Below are 13,990 nucleotides of genomic sequence, written 5' to 3' on the forward strand. Positions count from 1 at the left end.
ACTTTGGCGGTATAGAAGAATAAAGTTATTATTATTATTATTATTAGACACATTGCGCTAGAAAGAAAGAGTAGGTTCTTACCTCAGCAATCTTCTTTCTTGAGATGTGTATAGTGGTCTTGAAGCTTCACCTTGCCTTAGGATCAATCTGAATTTGAAGGATTTCTGTCCCTCAGAGGATCTGAGGAAAATAAAAAGTATTTCCTCATAACCATACACTCTGGTTTAAGGCTCTGCTTGTCAGTAGGGCATGTGAGTAGCAGTGACTCGAGCTCTATACATAGATGGTGTTAGTTGCACAAATTTGTTTGTAATGATGGTTTTTTTTTTCCTATGATTAACAGAGCAGAACAAAATTGTGGTGTCAGGGTTCTTTCCCCATTTTCCTCCTTCCTGTTAATGTTTGTTATTACAGTGTTACTTGATTGCTTTTGTACAAACTGAGGGGGCAGGAGCAGCTCCCTGAGAAGGAGGGGTTGGAAAATCACAAAATTATCTAGTATTAGAACAACCAGCAAGTTGCTTGTTGGCTTGGGATACAAGATCCTAGCATTCAGGCCCACTAGACAACAGTTGTTCTAATAATAGATAATTTTTGTGATTTTTAATTATCAGTGAATAAGCTTCAAGCATTGAATAAAAGCTATGAATCTTTTACAAGTCTTTTCTCACTGAGGGCACTAGCAAGCATTTTGTGCAATATTTGGGTACATCAGTATCGTGGCAGTGCAACAGTTTCTCCTAAGAGCAGTCTACTAAAGATGTGAATGGACTAAAAAGGAAGGAGTTTCCGAAATAACAATCCTAGTGCAACAGGGAATATCAATCTTGACCAACTGAATTTACCATCTCTTACTGCAAAGTCTGTAGAGAGCCTAATTTTCATATCTTCTGCTCCTCCTCCTCTCACTATGGGCTATGCTGGATTTCCTCAGTCTTACTCTCTACAGTGAATTTATAGGAGCTTCTCTTTTATACTCACGTTTATTTACTTTCTTTTTGGGCGTTTTTCCTCCCATTAGCAAAGGCTTTAGTGCTGCAGAGGTTCTCAATTCCTCTGAGACATCTCTGGCTGTGAGACGATACAGACTCGCAGGGCAGAGGTCTGTAACCAACAGGCACATGCTTTGCATGATTTCTGTATAGCCAGCCTGCATTAACAGTCCTGGGCTCAGGGACCGTTCCACTGGGAGCATTCTTGCACCAGATTTTGTCCGCAGTGGGCTTAAACACAGGCTGCGTGGCTTCTGTGACAGTTTTATAACAGGATTGGGGCTGACTGCATTCCTTCCCCCACATCATTGTGCAGGCTTAAGTGAGTCTGAGGGTCTGGGTCCCATGGAGAGACTGGACGGTTGTCTGAAAGAAACAAGCTGGTTTCACTTTGTCATGCTTGTCTGAGGCAGAAACCTCTGATTAGAGGGTTCTATGTGAGCAGCTCCAAGTTTCCAAGTTTATTTAAAATTTGATATGCTACTTAATAGGTATCTAAGCGGTGTACAAAAATATAAAAATTTAATATTCAGGGATATCGCATTAAATCACAAATGGGACAAAAATGTTCATACACATGATGGAGATGAGGGTGAAATACAATTATTGATAGGTTAGATGTACAAGTAAGGGAAAAACAATAGGAGAGGGGTGTGCTCGTCATATGAAATTGTAGACTAGAGTTCTGGATATTACAAATTGTAGGCATCTTTGAACAGAAAGGTTTTTAAATTAGATTTGAATTTATCTAAGGAGGATTCTTCCCAGAAGATTAATAGTAATGAATTCCATAGGGTTGGTGCTGTCACTGAGAAGATTGTTTTGTGTGTAGTGTCATAAAATAAGTGGCGTAAGGAGGGAACAGTTAAGAGATGTTCTTGAAGAACAATAATCAGCCTATATATGAATCCTAGAGAATGAAAGGTTTTTATTTTAAATGTGAGAAGTAAAATTTTGTAGATAATCCTGTGGGAAAGTGGTAACCAATAAGATTGCATCAGAGGAGTTTTGTGATCAAATTTTTTTGCTTTATGTATTAGTTTACTGGCCAAATTTTGAATAATCTGACGTCGTCTTGGTTCTTTCTGACTTATTCCTTGGTATAGTGCATTGTAATAATCAACTTGAGAGATTAATAAAGAATGTAGTAGAATGTTTAAAGATGAAGGTTCTAGAAGACTAGAAAATGACTGGATCATATGCAATCTATAGAAACATTTTTCACTACAGTGCTTATCTGCTGATAGGTTAGTTTGTTATCAAGTAATATGCCAAGAAGTTTGACAGAATTGGTAAGTTGAATTGGTGTTGATTTAAGGCAAATTGGAGTGATTGGATGATCTTTATCGTTACTTGGAAATATCATTGCTTAGATATAGAGACGTTTAGGAATAACGTTGTCGGTTATCCAATGACCAATTTATTTTTTTTTTTTCCAAGTTTTTGTTGATGTCTTGAATGTCGTTTACATTGTTTGGGTCGATGGGGTGAAGCAGTTAGATGATATCTGTGTAGGTATAAATAGTGAAACCTATCGATTGGCCCAAAGTTAGAAGAGGGGCTAGGAAGATATTAAATAAAAGAGGGAAAAGGATTGATCATTGAGGGTATCCCATAGTCCAGTGAATAGGGTTTCGATGAAATTTTGTCAATGAATACTTGGAGGATCGGTCTGTAAAAAAATAAAGAAAACCAATCTATTGTGTTAATCTAACAGTCCTATAGAGTTTAATCTGTTCAGGAGAAGATGATGATCTATGGTGTCAAATGCAGCGGAAAGATCTAATGATATAAGCAGGACTGATTTTCTTTTATCTGTATAGCAAAGAATTGAGGTAAATCCTATGAGAGAGTGTTCAGTTGAATGGTTCGCTCTAAATCCCGTGGCGTCTCTTAGCAAAACTCCTTCTGAATCCTCCATTAGAATAAATTCAACTTCATATACAATTCATTCTGTGATTAAAATATCAGGAGTTGTTTTAGATCAGCATCTTACTATGAAGACTCAGATAGATTCAGTAGTACGCAAAAGTTATGGAGGTTAAGAACAATTAAATCTTATTTTGAGTTTGCTGCTTTTTGACTATTAGTGCAATCACTACTATGGAGTCTTCTCGATTACTGCAACATTGTCTATCTGGCAATCACTAAGAAAATAGCACCAAAAATATAAGCTAAGTACTCTAAACATCTATGTGGTTAAATAAATTCACTAAAATTGATAGAAGTTGGAAGACCCAGTGAGGAAGTAGTACATAAAGCCTAATACAATGAAACTTTTTGAGTATTGGGTAGTACTCCTGAGGGTCTGTATATGTACATTCTCTGAAGTGAGGGTTTATTGAAGGTGTTGAGAATTCCTCAAGTTCATGTTAACAGTTTAGCTTTATGGAAGCACTTTGAGTAGTATTGCTTTTTTGCCTGAGTTGAAGATTGTTTGTAGTAATTTGCTTTTTCCTTGTAAAGATTTAAAGAGAATATGAATTTGTCTCGTCTCCATCGTCTTTCCACAGAGCTGTCGTTTGAGTAGGGTTAGTTGGCAGTATACCAGGGGTTTCTTGTACCTTTGTTTGAATATATAACATGATTAATTGGGACAAGTGTGTCTAGTAAAATCTTTGTTACTGTTTCCCAAGAGTTTATTTGATCATCTAACGGTAGAGTATCAAAGAGAGTGAATAATGCTGTTACATCCTATGGGAAAATTTGTGGGAGGGGAGGTGGGCTCCTTAAGTGTCTGAATATCTAAAGGCGAAAAAACAGTGTGATAAGGTGGTGGGCTGCTGCCAGAAGGATGCTGGGCTATATAAAAAGAGGCGTAACCAGCAGAAGAAAGAAGGTGTTGATGCCCCTGTACAGGTCATTGGTGAGGGCCCCACTTGGAGTATTGTGTTCAGTTTTGGAGACTGTATTTGGCAAAGGGCATAAGAAGACTTGAAACGGTCCAGAGGAGGGCGGCGAAAATGATAGGAGGTTTGAACCAAAAGATATATGAGGAGAGACTGGAAGCCCTGATTATGTATACCCTAGAGCAGTGGTTCCCAACCCTGTCCTGGAGTTCCATCAGGCCAATCAGGTTTTAAAGATAGCCCTAATGAATATGCATGGAGCAGATTTGCATGCCTGTCACTACCATTATATGTAAATCTCTCTCATGCATATTCATTAGGGATAGCCTGAAAACTCGATTGGCCTGATGGTCCTCCAGGACAGGGTTGGGAACCACTGCCCTAGAGGAAAGGAGGGACAGAGGAGATATGATTCAGAAGTTCAAATACTTGGAAGGTATTAATGTAGAACAAAATCTTTTCCAGAGAAAGGAAAATGGTAAAACCAGAGGGCATAATTTGAGGCTGAGTGTGAATAGTGTTGTGCTGCAGGGTCTGTGCTGGGACCGTGCTATTTAACTTATTTATAAATGACCTAGAAATTGGAATTATGAGCGATGTGATTAAATTTGCAGATAGCACTAAACTGTTCAAAGTTGTTAAAACGCAGGCAGACACTGAAAAACTGCAAGAAGACCTTAGGAAATTTGAAGAATGGGCATCCAAATGGCAGATGAAATTTAATGTGGACAAATGCAAAGTGATGCACATTGGGAAGAATAATCAAAATCATAGTTATCGGATTCCAGGGACCACCTTAGTGTTCAGCACTCAAGAAAAGGATCTTGGACTCTTCGTAGACAATATGCTTAAGCCTTCCGCCCAATGTGTGACGGTGGCCAAGAAGACAAACAGAATGTTATGAATTATTAGAAAAGAGATGGTTAAAAGACTAAGAATGTTATAATGCCTCTGTATCGCTCAATGGTGTGACTTCACCTTGAGTATTGCATTCAGTTCTGGTCTCCTTATCTCAAGATATAGCGGCACTAGAAAAAGTTCAAAGAGCAACCAAGATGATAAAGGGGTTTGAACTCCTCTCATATGAAGAACGACTAAAGAGGTTAGGGCTCTTCAGCTTGGAAAAGAGACGGCTGAGGGAGAGATATGATTGAAGTCTACAAAATCCTGAGTGGTGTAGAATGGGTACAAGTGGATCGATTTTGATTTATTTATTTATTTATTTTTTTAACTGCATCAAGATTTTCAAAGACTAGGGGACACTCGTTGAATTTACAGAATAATGCTTTTAAAACCAATAGGACGAAATATTTTTTTACTCAGAGTATACCGTATGCTGTAATCAGAAAGGGAACTAAACATAGTAACATAACATAGTAGATGAGGGCAGATAAAGACCCGAATGAAACAAAACATTTTTTCATAGATTTGATAAGATGTTTTGGAAATATCTATCTTGCTTTGGCCCACCAAAGGAAATTACATTTATGTTATGATATATTGTCATTGTTCAATTTATTTCAATGAACAGCCAATTTGGGTCATAAGCTATAAGAACAGCCATTTTGGGTCAGACCAATGGTCCAGTTTCCTGTTTCCACTGTGGCCAATCCAGGTCACAAGTACCATGGCAGAAACCCAAATGGTAGCAACATGTTACTGATCCAGGGCAAGCAGTGGCTTCCCCATGTCTGTCTTAATAGCAGACTATAGACTTTTCTGTAGTGCAGTATTTACATGTACAATGTATTTATAAATGTACAATAATCCTGTGCTGAAATCTGTACCTTTTGCAAAAATGTCAGTCATCTGTCCGATTGCTTAATTTGAAAGGTGCTTTTGAGTATTATATAGGTTCAAAAAAGTTTAAAAATTATCACACTGTATTTCTCCTTATTAGAGAACAAGCCAAAGAGAGATTTGATTCAGATGTTAGCACAGAGAGGTTATGAATCGGATCCAATTAAAGCATGGAAAGAAGCACAAGAAAAGGTAACCATGTCTACCACTAGGCATTCACTGAGACATTTTGTTCATTTTATCACAGTTTACTTCAGTCATTGTTACTATGGTTTTTCTAAGACTGAAATGTCTGTCTTCCTGCCACCTTGGACACTGATGGTATGCAAAATCCTAAAATACCAAACTAAAGTTTAAAAGTCCTCCCCATCTATAATTTGCACTCATGTTTGAATGCTTTTTTTATTGTTGCTTACAATACCTCAAGTCAGATTAAAGTCATGTTTTCTATTCAAAATGTTTTAGGGATGAGATTGTGTGTGCAACAAAGTACTGCTTGTGTTATGTCTCAAAAGAGTGGGTTTTTAATTTTTTTTTTAAAGAATAGCTAAGATAGTTTCTATACTTGGCATGTTGTCATTGCCCTCACTGACAATCTTTTTTTTTTTAAAGGAAAATCGTGAATGTTTAAGAACCATGATGTTAGTAGAAAAGATTTAAAAAAATTGTAAGCAGTTGGATTGGCTTTTTGAACTACTAGCTGGTTTTTTCCATCTGTCTGATTTGAGCTCTCTAAAGTGGTAGTAAACAAATACCAGCTGATGTGATATGACAGATTAATCCTAAAACTTTTCAAGCTACAGTCATGTGAAAAATTAGGACACCCCATGAAATTTTCAGTTCTTTCTTAAAAAATGTTCACATTTAGATGTTAAATCTTTTTTTATTTATCTGTTTAAAAGAAAGTGATGTAAATGCAGATAAACAAAAATTTTCATTGATTTACTCATGAAACAAAAGATATCCATAAAAATGTATATTCTAACTGAGGAATAAATTAGGACACCCTAATAGCTAGTGTTACCCTCTTTGGCTGAAATAACTGCAGTGAGACGCTTCTTGTAGCCATCTACCATTCACTGACTTTGGTCTGAGGAAAGTTTGGCCCACTCCTCAATGCAAAATTCTTTCAACTGTGAGATCTTAGCCCATTTCAAATCACCCCACAACATCTCAATGGGTTTAAGATCAGGGCTTTGACTCAGCCACTTCAGGACTCACTTCGGTTCTTGGAAAAATAATTAAACTGTTGCTGAAAGAAAAGATAGTGAGCTTTCTAGAATCTAATGGCTTACGGCAGGGATGTCAAAACTCCCTCCTCGAGGGCCGCAATCGAGTCGGGTTTTCAGGATTTCCCCAATGAATATGCATAAGATCTATTTGCATGCACTGCTTTCATTGTATGGTAATAGATCTCATGCATATTCATTGGGGAAATCCTGAAAACCTGACTGAATTGCGGCCCTCGAGGAGGGACTTTGACACCCCTGGGTTACAGGATCTGAGACAACATGGCTTTACTAAAGGTAAATCTTGTCAAACGAACCTGATTAAATTTTTTGATTGGGTGACCAGAGAGCTGGATCGAGTACATATGCTAGATTTCAGCAAAGCCTTTGACACAGTTCCTCATAGGAGGCTCTTGAATAAACTTGAAGGACTGAAGTTAGGAACCAACATGGAGAACTGGATTAGAAACTGGTTGATGGACAGACGCCAGAGGGTGCTGGTTAATGGAAGTCGCTCGGAGGAAGGAAAGGTGAGTAGTGGAGTCCCTCAGGGTTCGGTGCTGGGGCCGATCCTGTTCAATATGTTTGTGAGTGCATTGCTGAAGGGTTAGAAGGAAAGGTTTGCCTTTTTGCAGATGATACCAAGATTTGTAACAGAGTAGACAACGAGGAAGGAGTGGAAAACATGAAGAAGGATCTACAAAAGTTAGAGGAATGGTCTAATACCTGGCAACTAAAATTCAATGCAAAGAAATGCAGAGTAATGCATTTGGAGATTAATAAACGGAAGGAGTCGTATATGCTGGGAGGTGAGAGACTGATATGCACAGATGGGGGGAGAGGGACCTTGGGGTGATAATGTCCAAAGATCTAAGGCTAAAAAACAGTGCGACAAGGCGGTGGGTGCTGCCAGAAGGATGCTGGGCTGTATAAAGAGAGGCGTAACCAGTAGATGAATGAAGGTGTTGATACCCCTGTACAGATCGTTGGTGAGACCCCACTTGGAGTACACTTCTCCCTCTGTATTTGTAGATTTAGCATTTGCGGTTTCGATTATTCACGGTGTTTAGCTTACTGGCTCCTCCCCCCCAAATTGTGATAGCTTGCATAGAGAAATAGCTGATTCCAAGCATTTACAGAGAAAATAGCTGAGTCCCAGCACTTTCTTCACCATGTTTTGCCTCTCCTTCAGGAACAGGCTAGGTCTCCCATCATGTTGTTTCAACATATTCATGATGGTTTTTAATAGAAAACAGCGAATAACATATGAAAAAGTTATTCGCAATTTCTCGGTTCTGTTAATCCCTTATCACAGCGAATACGGAAGGAGAAGTGTATTACGTTCAGTTTTGGAGACCGTATCTGGCAAAGGACACAAAAAGGCTTGAAGCGGTCCAGAGGAGGGCGCCAAAAATGATAGGAGGTTTGTACCAAAAGACATATGAGGAGAGACTGGAAACCCTTAATATGTATACCTTAGAGGAAAGGAGGGACAGGGGAGATATGATTCAGAAGTTCAAATACTTGAAAAGTATTAATGTAGAACAAAATCTTTTCCAGAAGACATAATTTAAGGTTGAGGGGTGGTAGACTCGAGAGCAATGTAAGGAAATTCTTCTTTATGAAGAGGGTGGTGGATGCCTGGAATATGCTCCCAAGAGAGAGAGGTGGTGGAGATGAAAACTGTGACGGGTTCAGCTTACGGCCTTATCAGCTTTTCATGGGTTGTTCAAAGGTCAGCGTTTGACTGCTGTTCTTGATGTGATTCACTTCTTGCGGGCAGCCAAATTGTTCAAGTCTCCCATATGACCCTCTATTCCATCATGGGATCTAAATCTGGTTCTGTCAGTTCTAGTACACACACCTTTTGAACCATTGGGCGACTGTTTTTTGAAGGACCTTACTCTTAAAGTGGTGGCCATTACTTCTGCTAGACGTGTTTCTGAGCTGCAGGCTCCCTTCTTGGAGTTTTCTAGGAAGCGGGTTGTCTTGAGGCCTGTTCTTTCCTTTCTGCCAAAGGTAGTTTCTTCTTTTCATGTCAATCAGGCAGTGGTCCTCCCGGTGTTGGGTAACCAGGAGGGCTCTTCCGAGCAGAGATAGTTGTGCAAATTGGATGTCAGTTGGGTCCTTTGCTCTAATGTGCAGAGGACCCAGGAAATCAGATCATCTTTGTCCTTCTAGCGGGTCCTCGTAATGGGGGATGGCGCTCCTAAGGCTACCTATGCGCGCTGGATCAAGGAGACTATTGCTTCCGCTTATGTTCTGAAGAAGAAGCCTGTTCCAGAATTTCTCAAGGCTCATTCCATTCGGGGTCAGGCAGCTTCTTGAGCTGAGTCTTCTCTAGTGCCTCCAGTGGATATTTGCAAGGCTACAGTTTGGACTTCTCTGCATTCGTTTGTCAGATACTACCGTGTGGATATTCAAGCGCGTCGGGACGTAGTATTTGGTGTACGTGTTCTGGTGTCAGCCCTTCAGGGGTCACACCCTTGATGGGTATTGCTTTGGTACGTCCCATTCATAAGGACTATACCAGTCTACCAGGCGCTACAGAAGGAGAAATTAGGTTCTTACCTGCTAATTTCTTTCAGTTAGCCTGTAGACTGGTATAGTCCCCCACTCTGTCTGTCTTTGTATGGTGATTGCGGGTTTTTATTTTGCTCTTGTGCAGATTGTTTTTTTTCTGCGGGTTCTAGAATTTTTCTAGGGCCGGGGAAAATTAAGAAAAGAGGCTGTGGCTCAGCTGGTGAGCTATGGGGATGTTTTCTATACCAGGATTCAGTTCTACACATGTTCCAACAGTTGTTTACAGATGTTTGTTGTTTTTACACTCCTGTTCGGAGTATGTTTTACTGTTTTCAGCTGAAGTCTTTCCTAGGTTCTGCTTGGGTATTCGGCAGACTGGATTGCAAGAGGGGAGGCTATCCTGATATACAAGTTTGTTCTCAGTCTCCACCTGCTGGTAGTAGTAAGGTATATAACCCATTCGTAAGGACTATACCAGTCTACAGGCTAACAGAAAGAAAATTACCAGGTAAGAACCTAATTTTTCCTTTCACTTTGAAAACAGATATTTTTTTATAAGTACATATACAGTATGGGCCGTAACCAGTGCCGATATCGGTGGGCACCTTAAAAGTGGCCACCAATTACGTGTCAATCATGCATCGGCTCTGGTCTTAGAATCGCACCTATGCGAAAGATAGGCGCCGGAAATGTAGGCCAGGGTTTTCCGTACCTAAATTTCTGGCACCTATCTTTGCATGAATTGCGCCTACGTAGGCGCTTAGGCCACCTAACACCACAACCAGCGTTGGCCACGCCTACTTTGGTGTTCAGCGACCTAAAGCACCTACATAGGCGCAATTCTGGTGCCTTTTATTTAGGAGCCAGTAGGTCCTTCAACCTCGCTGTTTTTATGCTGTTTCTAATGGCATTCTTCATTTAGGCGCTTATGTCTTTTATTCTTTATGGTTCCTTGCTCACTGCTTTCAAGTGGGGCTTGGCATGGATTTTTCAACATTTTGAAAGGACAGGGTATATTGATAAGGTTTATTTCTCACTTAATTATTAATTTGACACTTAATTCACATACACTTTTTTTCATTTTGCGCTAAACTAAGGAATTTAAATTACCACTTCACTTCCTCCTTTATCTCACATTATGCAGCATTTTCTCTTTTTTTGTTAAGTAGCATACAATCGAATCCCAATTAACAAATATTCAATCAACCAGTACTCTCACCCAACTGGAAAAAAAAAATTGTTCCTGAAGCAACAGTGATCCTGAGCCATGAACTATGTCCCCCCCCCCCCAACCCCAAAGCAGCAGCGGCGGCAGTGATCCTAAGCCATGAACCCCTCCTCCCTCCAGCCCCGAAGCAATGGTCCTGAGCCACAAATCCCCCTTAATCCCTTAAGCAAAACCAGCGGCAGCAATCCTGAGTTGTGAACTACCATCCTTCATCCCCGAAGCAGCAGCAATGGTCCTGAGCTGTGAAATCCCCCCTCCCCCTACAGCCCCAAAGCAGCAGCAGTGGTCCTGAGCCGCAAACCCCCCCTTCCAGCCCCTAAGCAGCGGTCCTGAGCCATAAACCCACCCTGACCTCCTTTCCTCCCTCACTTTCTGAAGCAGCAAGCGGCAGCTGGTCAACGGAGGATGTAAAAGTAGGTATGTGTGAGTTTCTTGGATAACTGAGAACACAGAGGTTACCTTGGTATCTCTCTATACACCCATTGGAAGAAATTTGATTTTTTTTTTGTTTGTTTTTTGTTTCCTTTCAGGAAGTGCTTTGTTATAGCCTTTAAGAGTTGAAAGTTGAAAGAGAGGGGATTTTAATTTTGCATTATATGGCTGGGTTGGATCTCATCGGATTCATAACCTGCCAGAGAAGGAGGGAAAAGCATTATGGGAAACTTGAGAAAATATGGTTTGGTGAATGAATGGAGGATTCACAACCAGGCACTAGAGAATTTTCTAGTTGTTTTGAGTGTTTTCAATCTTATGCTTGTTTGGATTATTTATTTACCCCTAGGTTTTGTGTGGATAATTAGTCACATCTTTGTCTAAATCCTATTATACTCTCTGATCATGCTCTTTAAATGGTGCTGAATGATGAAAATGTTGGTGGGAGGAGGGCTGAAAGGGGAACTGGCAAATAAATGTAGATTTCTTAGGAAATGAAGGGGTTAAGAATAAATAATTGGAGGAGTGACGGGAGTATTATGATGCTGAGGAGGTAAGTGCAAAAACTCTAAGGGAAGCAGGCAAAGTTTATGTCCAAGGGTCACTGATTCAACAATTGCTAAATTTTGGAAGGCATGGGATAAAAAAAACAAGCTCTTTTACACGCTATTGGCTCACTTCAGAGGCAGAATTCCCATGATGGTCACTTAGAAATCTATCAGCAAAAGTTAAACATGAAACTTCAGTTAGATATGATGGAATCCAGTAAAGTAGCTTTTCAGATGAACATAAGAATTGCCATACTTGGACAGACCAAAGATCCATCAAGCCCAGTATCCTGTTTCTAACAGTGGCCAACTCAGGTCCCAAGCACTTAGCTAGATTCCAAGTAGCAAAACAGATTCTATGCTGCTTATCCTAGGAATAAGCAGTAGATTTCTAATCTAATATTTGTGAGTCGCACAAACCTAGACAAGCTGTAGGTGACTTAAAAAGACGAAGGGTAGATATGGCAGAGGGGAAGTAAGGAGAAAGGGGAGAAAAAGGAGAAGACCTAATCGTACTAAGCAAAGAACTGGAGCGTAGGGAGATCTTAAAAAATTAATTGTCAAAAGAGTTTTCAGTTTTTTCCAGAATTTTGATGCCCAATCTTCAGTCTCAAAAAGGTCCTCTTGCAACTTTTCACAATCCTCTTGCGATTGAACAACTTTGTGTCATCAGCAAATTTAATTCTCAATAGTTATTCCCATCTCTAGATCATTGATAAATATGTTAAAAGCAGTGGTCCTGAGGTCAAGTGATGTGTTGAGCCTGACAGGACACGCCTGGTTGAGCTCTTAGGCCCTGCGCCTCATCCACCCCTATTGTGCCCTAAAAACTAAACTTTACAGCTGCTTGTCTTGGGCAAGATTCTTACTGAGGGCTGAAGCGGCGATGAGTGGGAAAAAGCATCTCATAAAGAGAAAGAAAAAGAAAAACTACAGCGGCCCGACCCCAACATGATGGTGTCCTCAGAGGAATCTGCTCTCCCACTAACTCCCGAGCATATAACAGCTCTGACTACTGCAGTTATGACTACCTTGGTTCCCTGGTTTACATAGCTCTCCGGGCAACTGACCAATTTGGAAGTGTTACTGGCGGAAACAATGCGGAGGACATGGGAGCTAGAAACCTGAGTTGCAGCGATTGAAGATTAAGCAAGAATTGCAACAGTGGACATTGCTACCTTGCAAAGTAAACTGCATCAACAAGTGGAAAAAAAATGAAGACTTAGGGCCTGATTCTCCAAAGTGCATCCCGATTTTAGGCAGCTGTAGGCGTCCTACAGCTGTCTAACCAGCCAATCGGGATGCACGTTTTTTTAAAAAATGCTCCCCAGGCAGGCCGCCTATATTGAAGGCGCCTCTGGGAGCCTAGGGAGACCCGCAAGACGCCTAAGTTCGCCTAAGGGCCTTAGGCGAACCTAGGCGGCCCTACGCGTCTCCCTAGTAGAGGAAAAGAAGCTTAAAATGTAGGCCAGCAAAATGCTGGTCTACATTGTAAGTAGACGCGGCCGCTATACTTATGGCAGCAAGGGATCTTCCTGCTGCAATAAGTATAGCGGCTGCGGCCGCCTGTCCCATCGCCGACAGGAGGATGCCCACTCCTCCTGCCGGAACCCCCCTGGAACCCCCCTCCCCCCCAAACTGGTAATCGCGGGCAGGAGGATGCCCAGTCCTCCTGCCGGAAAGCCCAACAATCCCCCCCCCACCCCCAAAACTAACCTCCCTCCCCCAACTAACCTTTACATGTTGGTCGGCTGGACGAGTCTTGCTGCCGTCCATCCGACGGGCCCGCCTCATGGAAATGAGACGGGCCCGCCCCTTCCCGGCCCATCCCCGCTAAATCTAAGGCCTGATTGGCCCAGGCTCTAGAAGCCTGGACCAATCAGGCCTTAGGCATAGCGGGTCCGCCCATCCCCACTAATCCTAAAGCCTGATTGGCCCAGGCTAGGCATGGTAAAGCTCCTCGGTACAATTGACCTCAGTATTTGGTAGGCTGTGGGCTTTATGATAGTATGAATGTGATGTTAGTGGATATATATAATGTTGTAATTGTGGCTTGATAGTGGATGATTGGGGATTTACCTGTGGATATGGATGTATGGTGTGTATGGGATTGAGGAGTGCATGGCGGGGGGTAGGGAAGTGGATGAAAGGATATGTGGGTTTCAACTACGATGCTATAGTGGGGTGGATGGAGTTTGGGACCTAGTCACATCAAATGTGACTTGTATGCTCTAGGTCTCTTGACAGCGAGGCAGAGCAGGAGCAGCCAGTAAGGGGGGAGGGGGTAGGAGAGGACAGTAGGGGGGGATGGGAAATTGGGTGAAAACTATTTGCTTGGGATATGAATTCTAGTGGTTAGGGAAGGAGGGAGGGGGAGTTGATATTGTG

The 13,990-nt window shown here is 41.3% G+C and overlaps 1 protein-coding gene across 1 annotated transcript in view; it reads left to right on the forward strand.

Annotated features, from left to right (window-relative positions):
* Positions 1-13,990, forward strand: part of TOP2B (DNA topoisomerase II beta) — a 639,919-nt gene that overhangs the window by 435,921 nt on the left and 190,008 nt on the right. The window contains 1 exon segment of the mRNA XM_033930173.1: positions 5,743-5,834. Within this exon segment, the coding sequence (XP_033786064.1) occupies positions 5,743-5,834 (92 nt within the window).

This window comes from Geotrypetes seraphini, chromosome 2 (genome assembly GCF_902459505.1).
Source record: "Geotrypetes seraphini chromosome 2, aGeoSer1.1, whole genome shotgun sequence".
Lineage (NCBI taxonomy): Eukaryota > Metazoa > Chordata > Amphibia > Gymnophiona > Dermophiidae > Geotrypetes > Geotrypetes seraphini.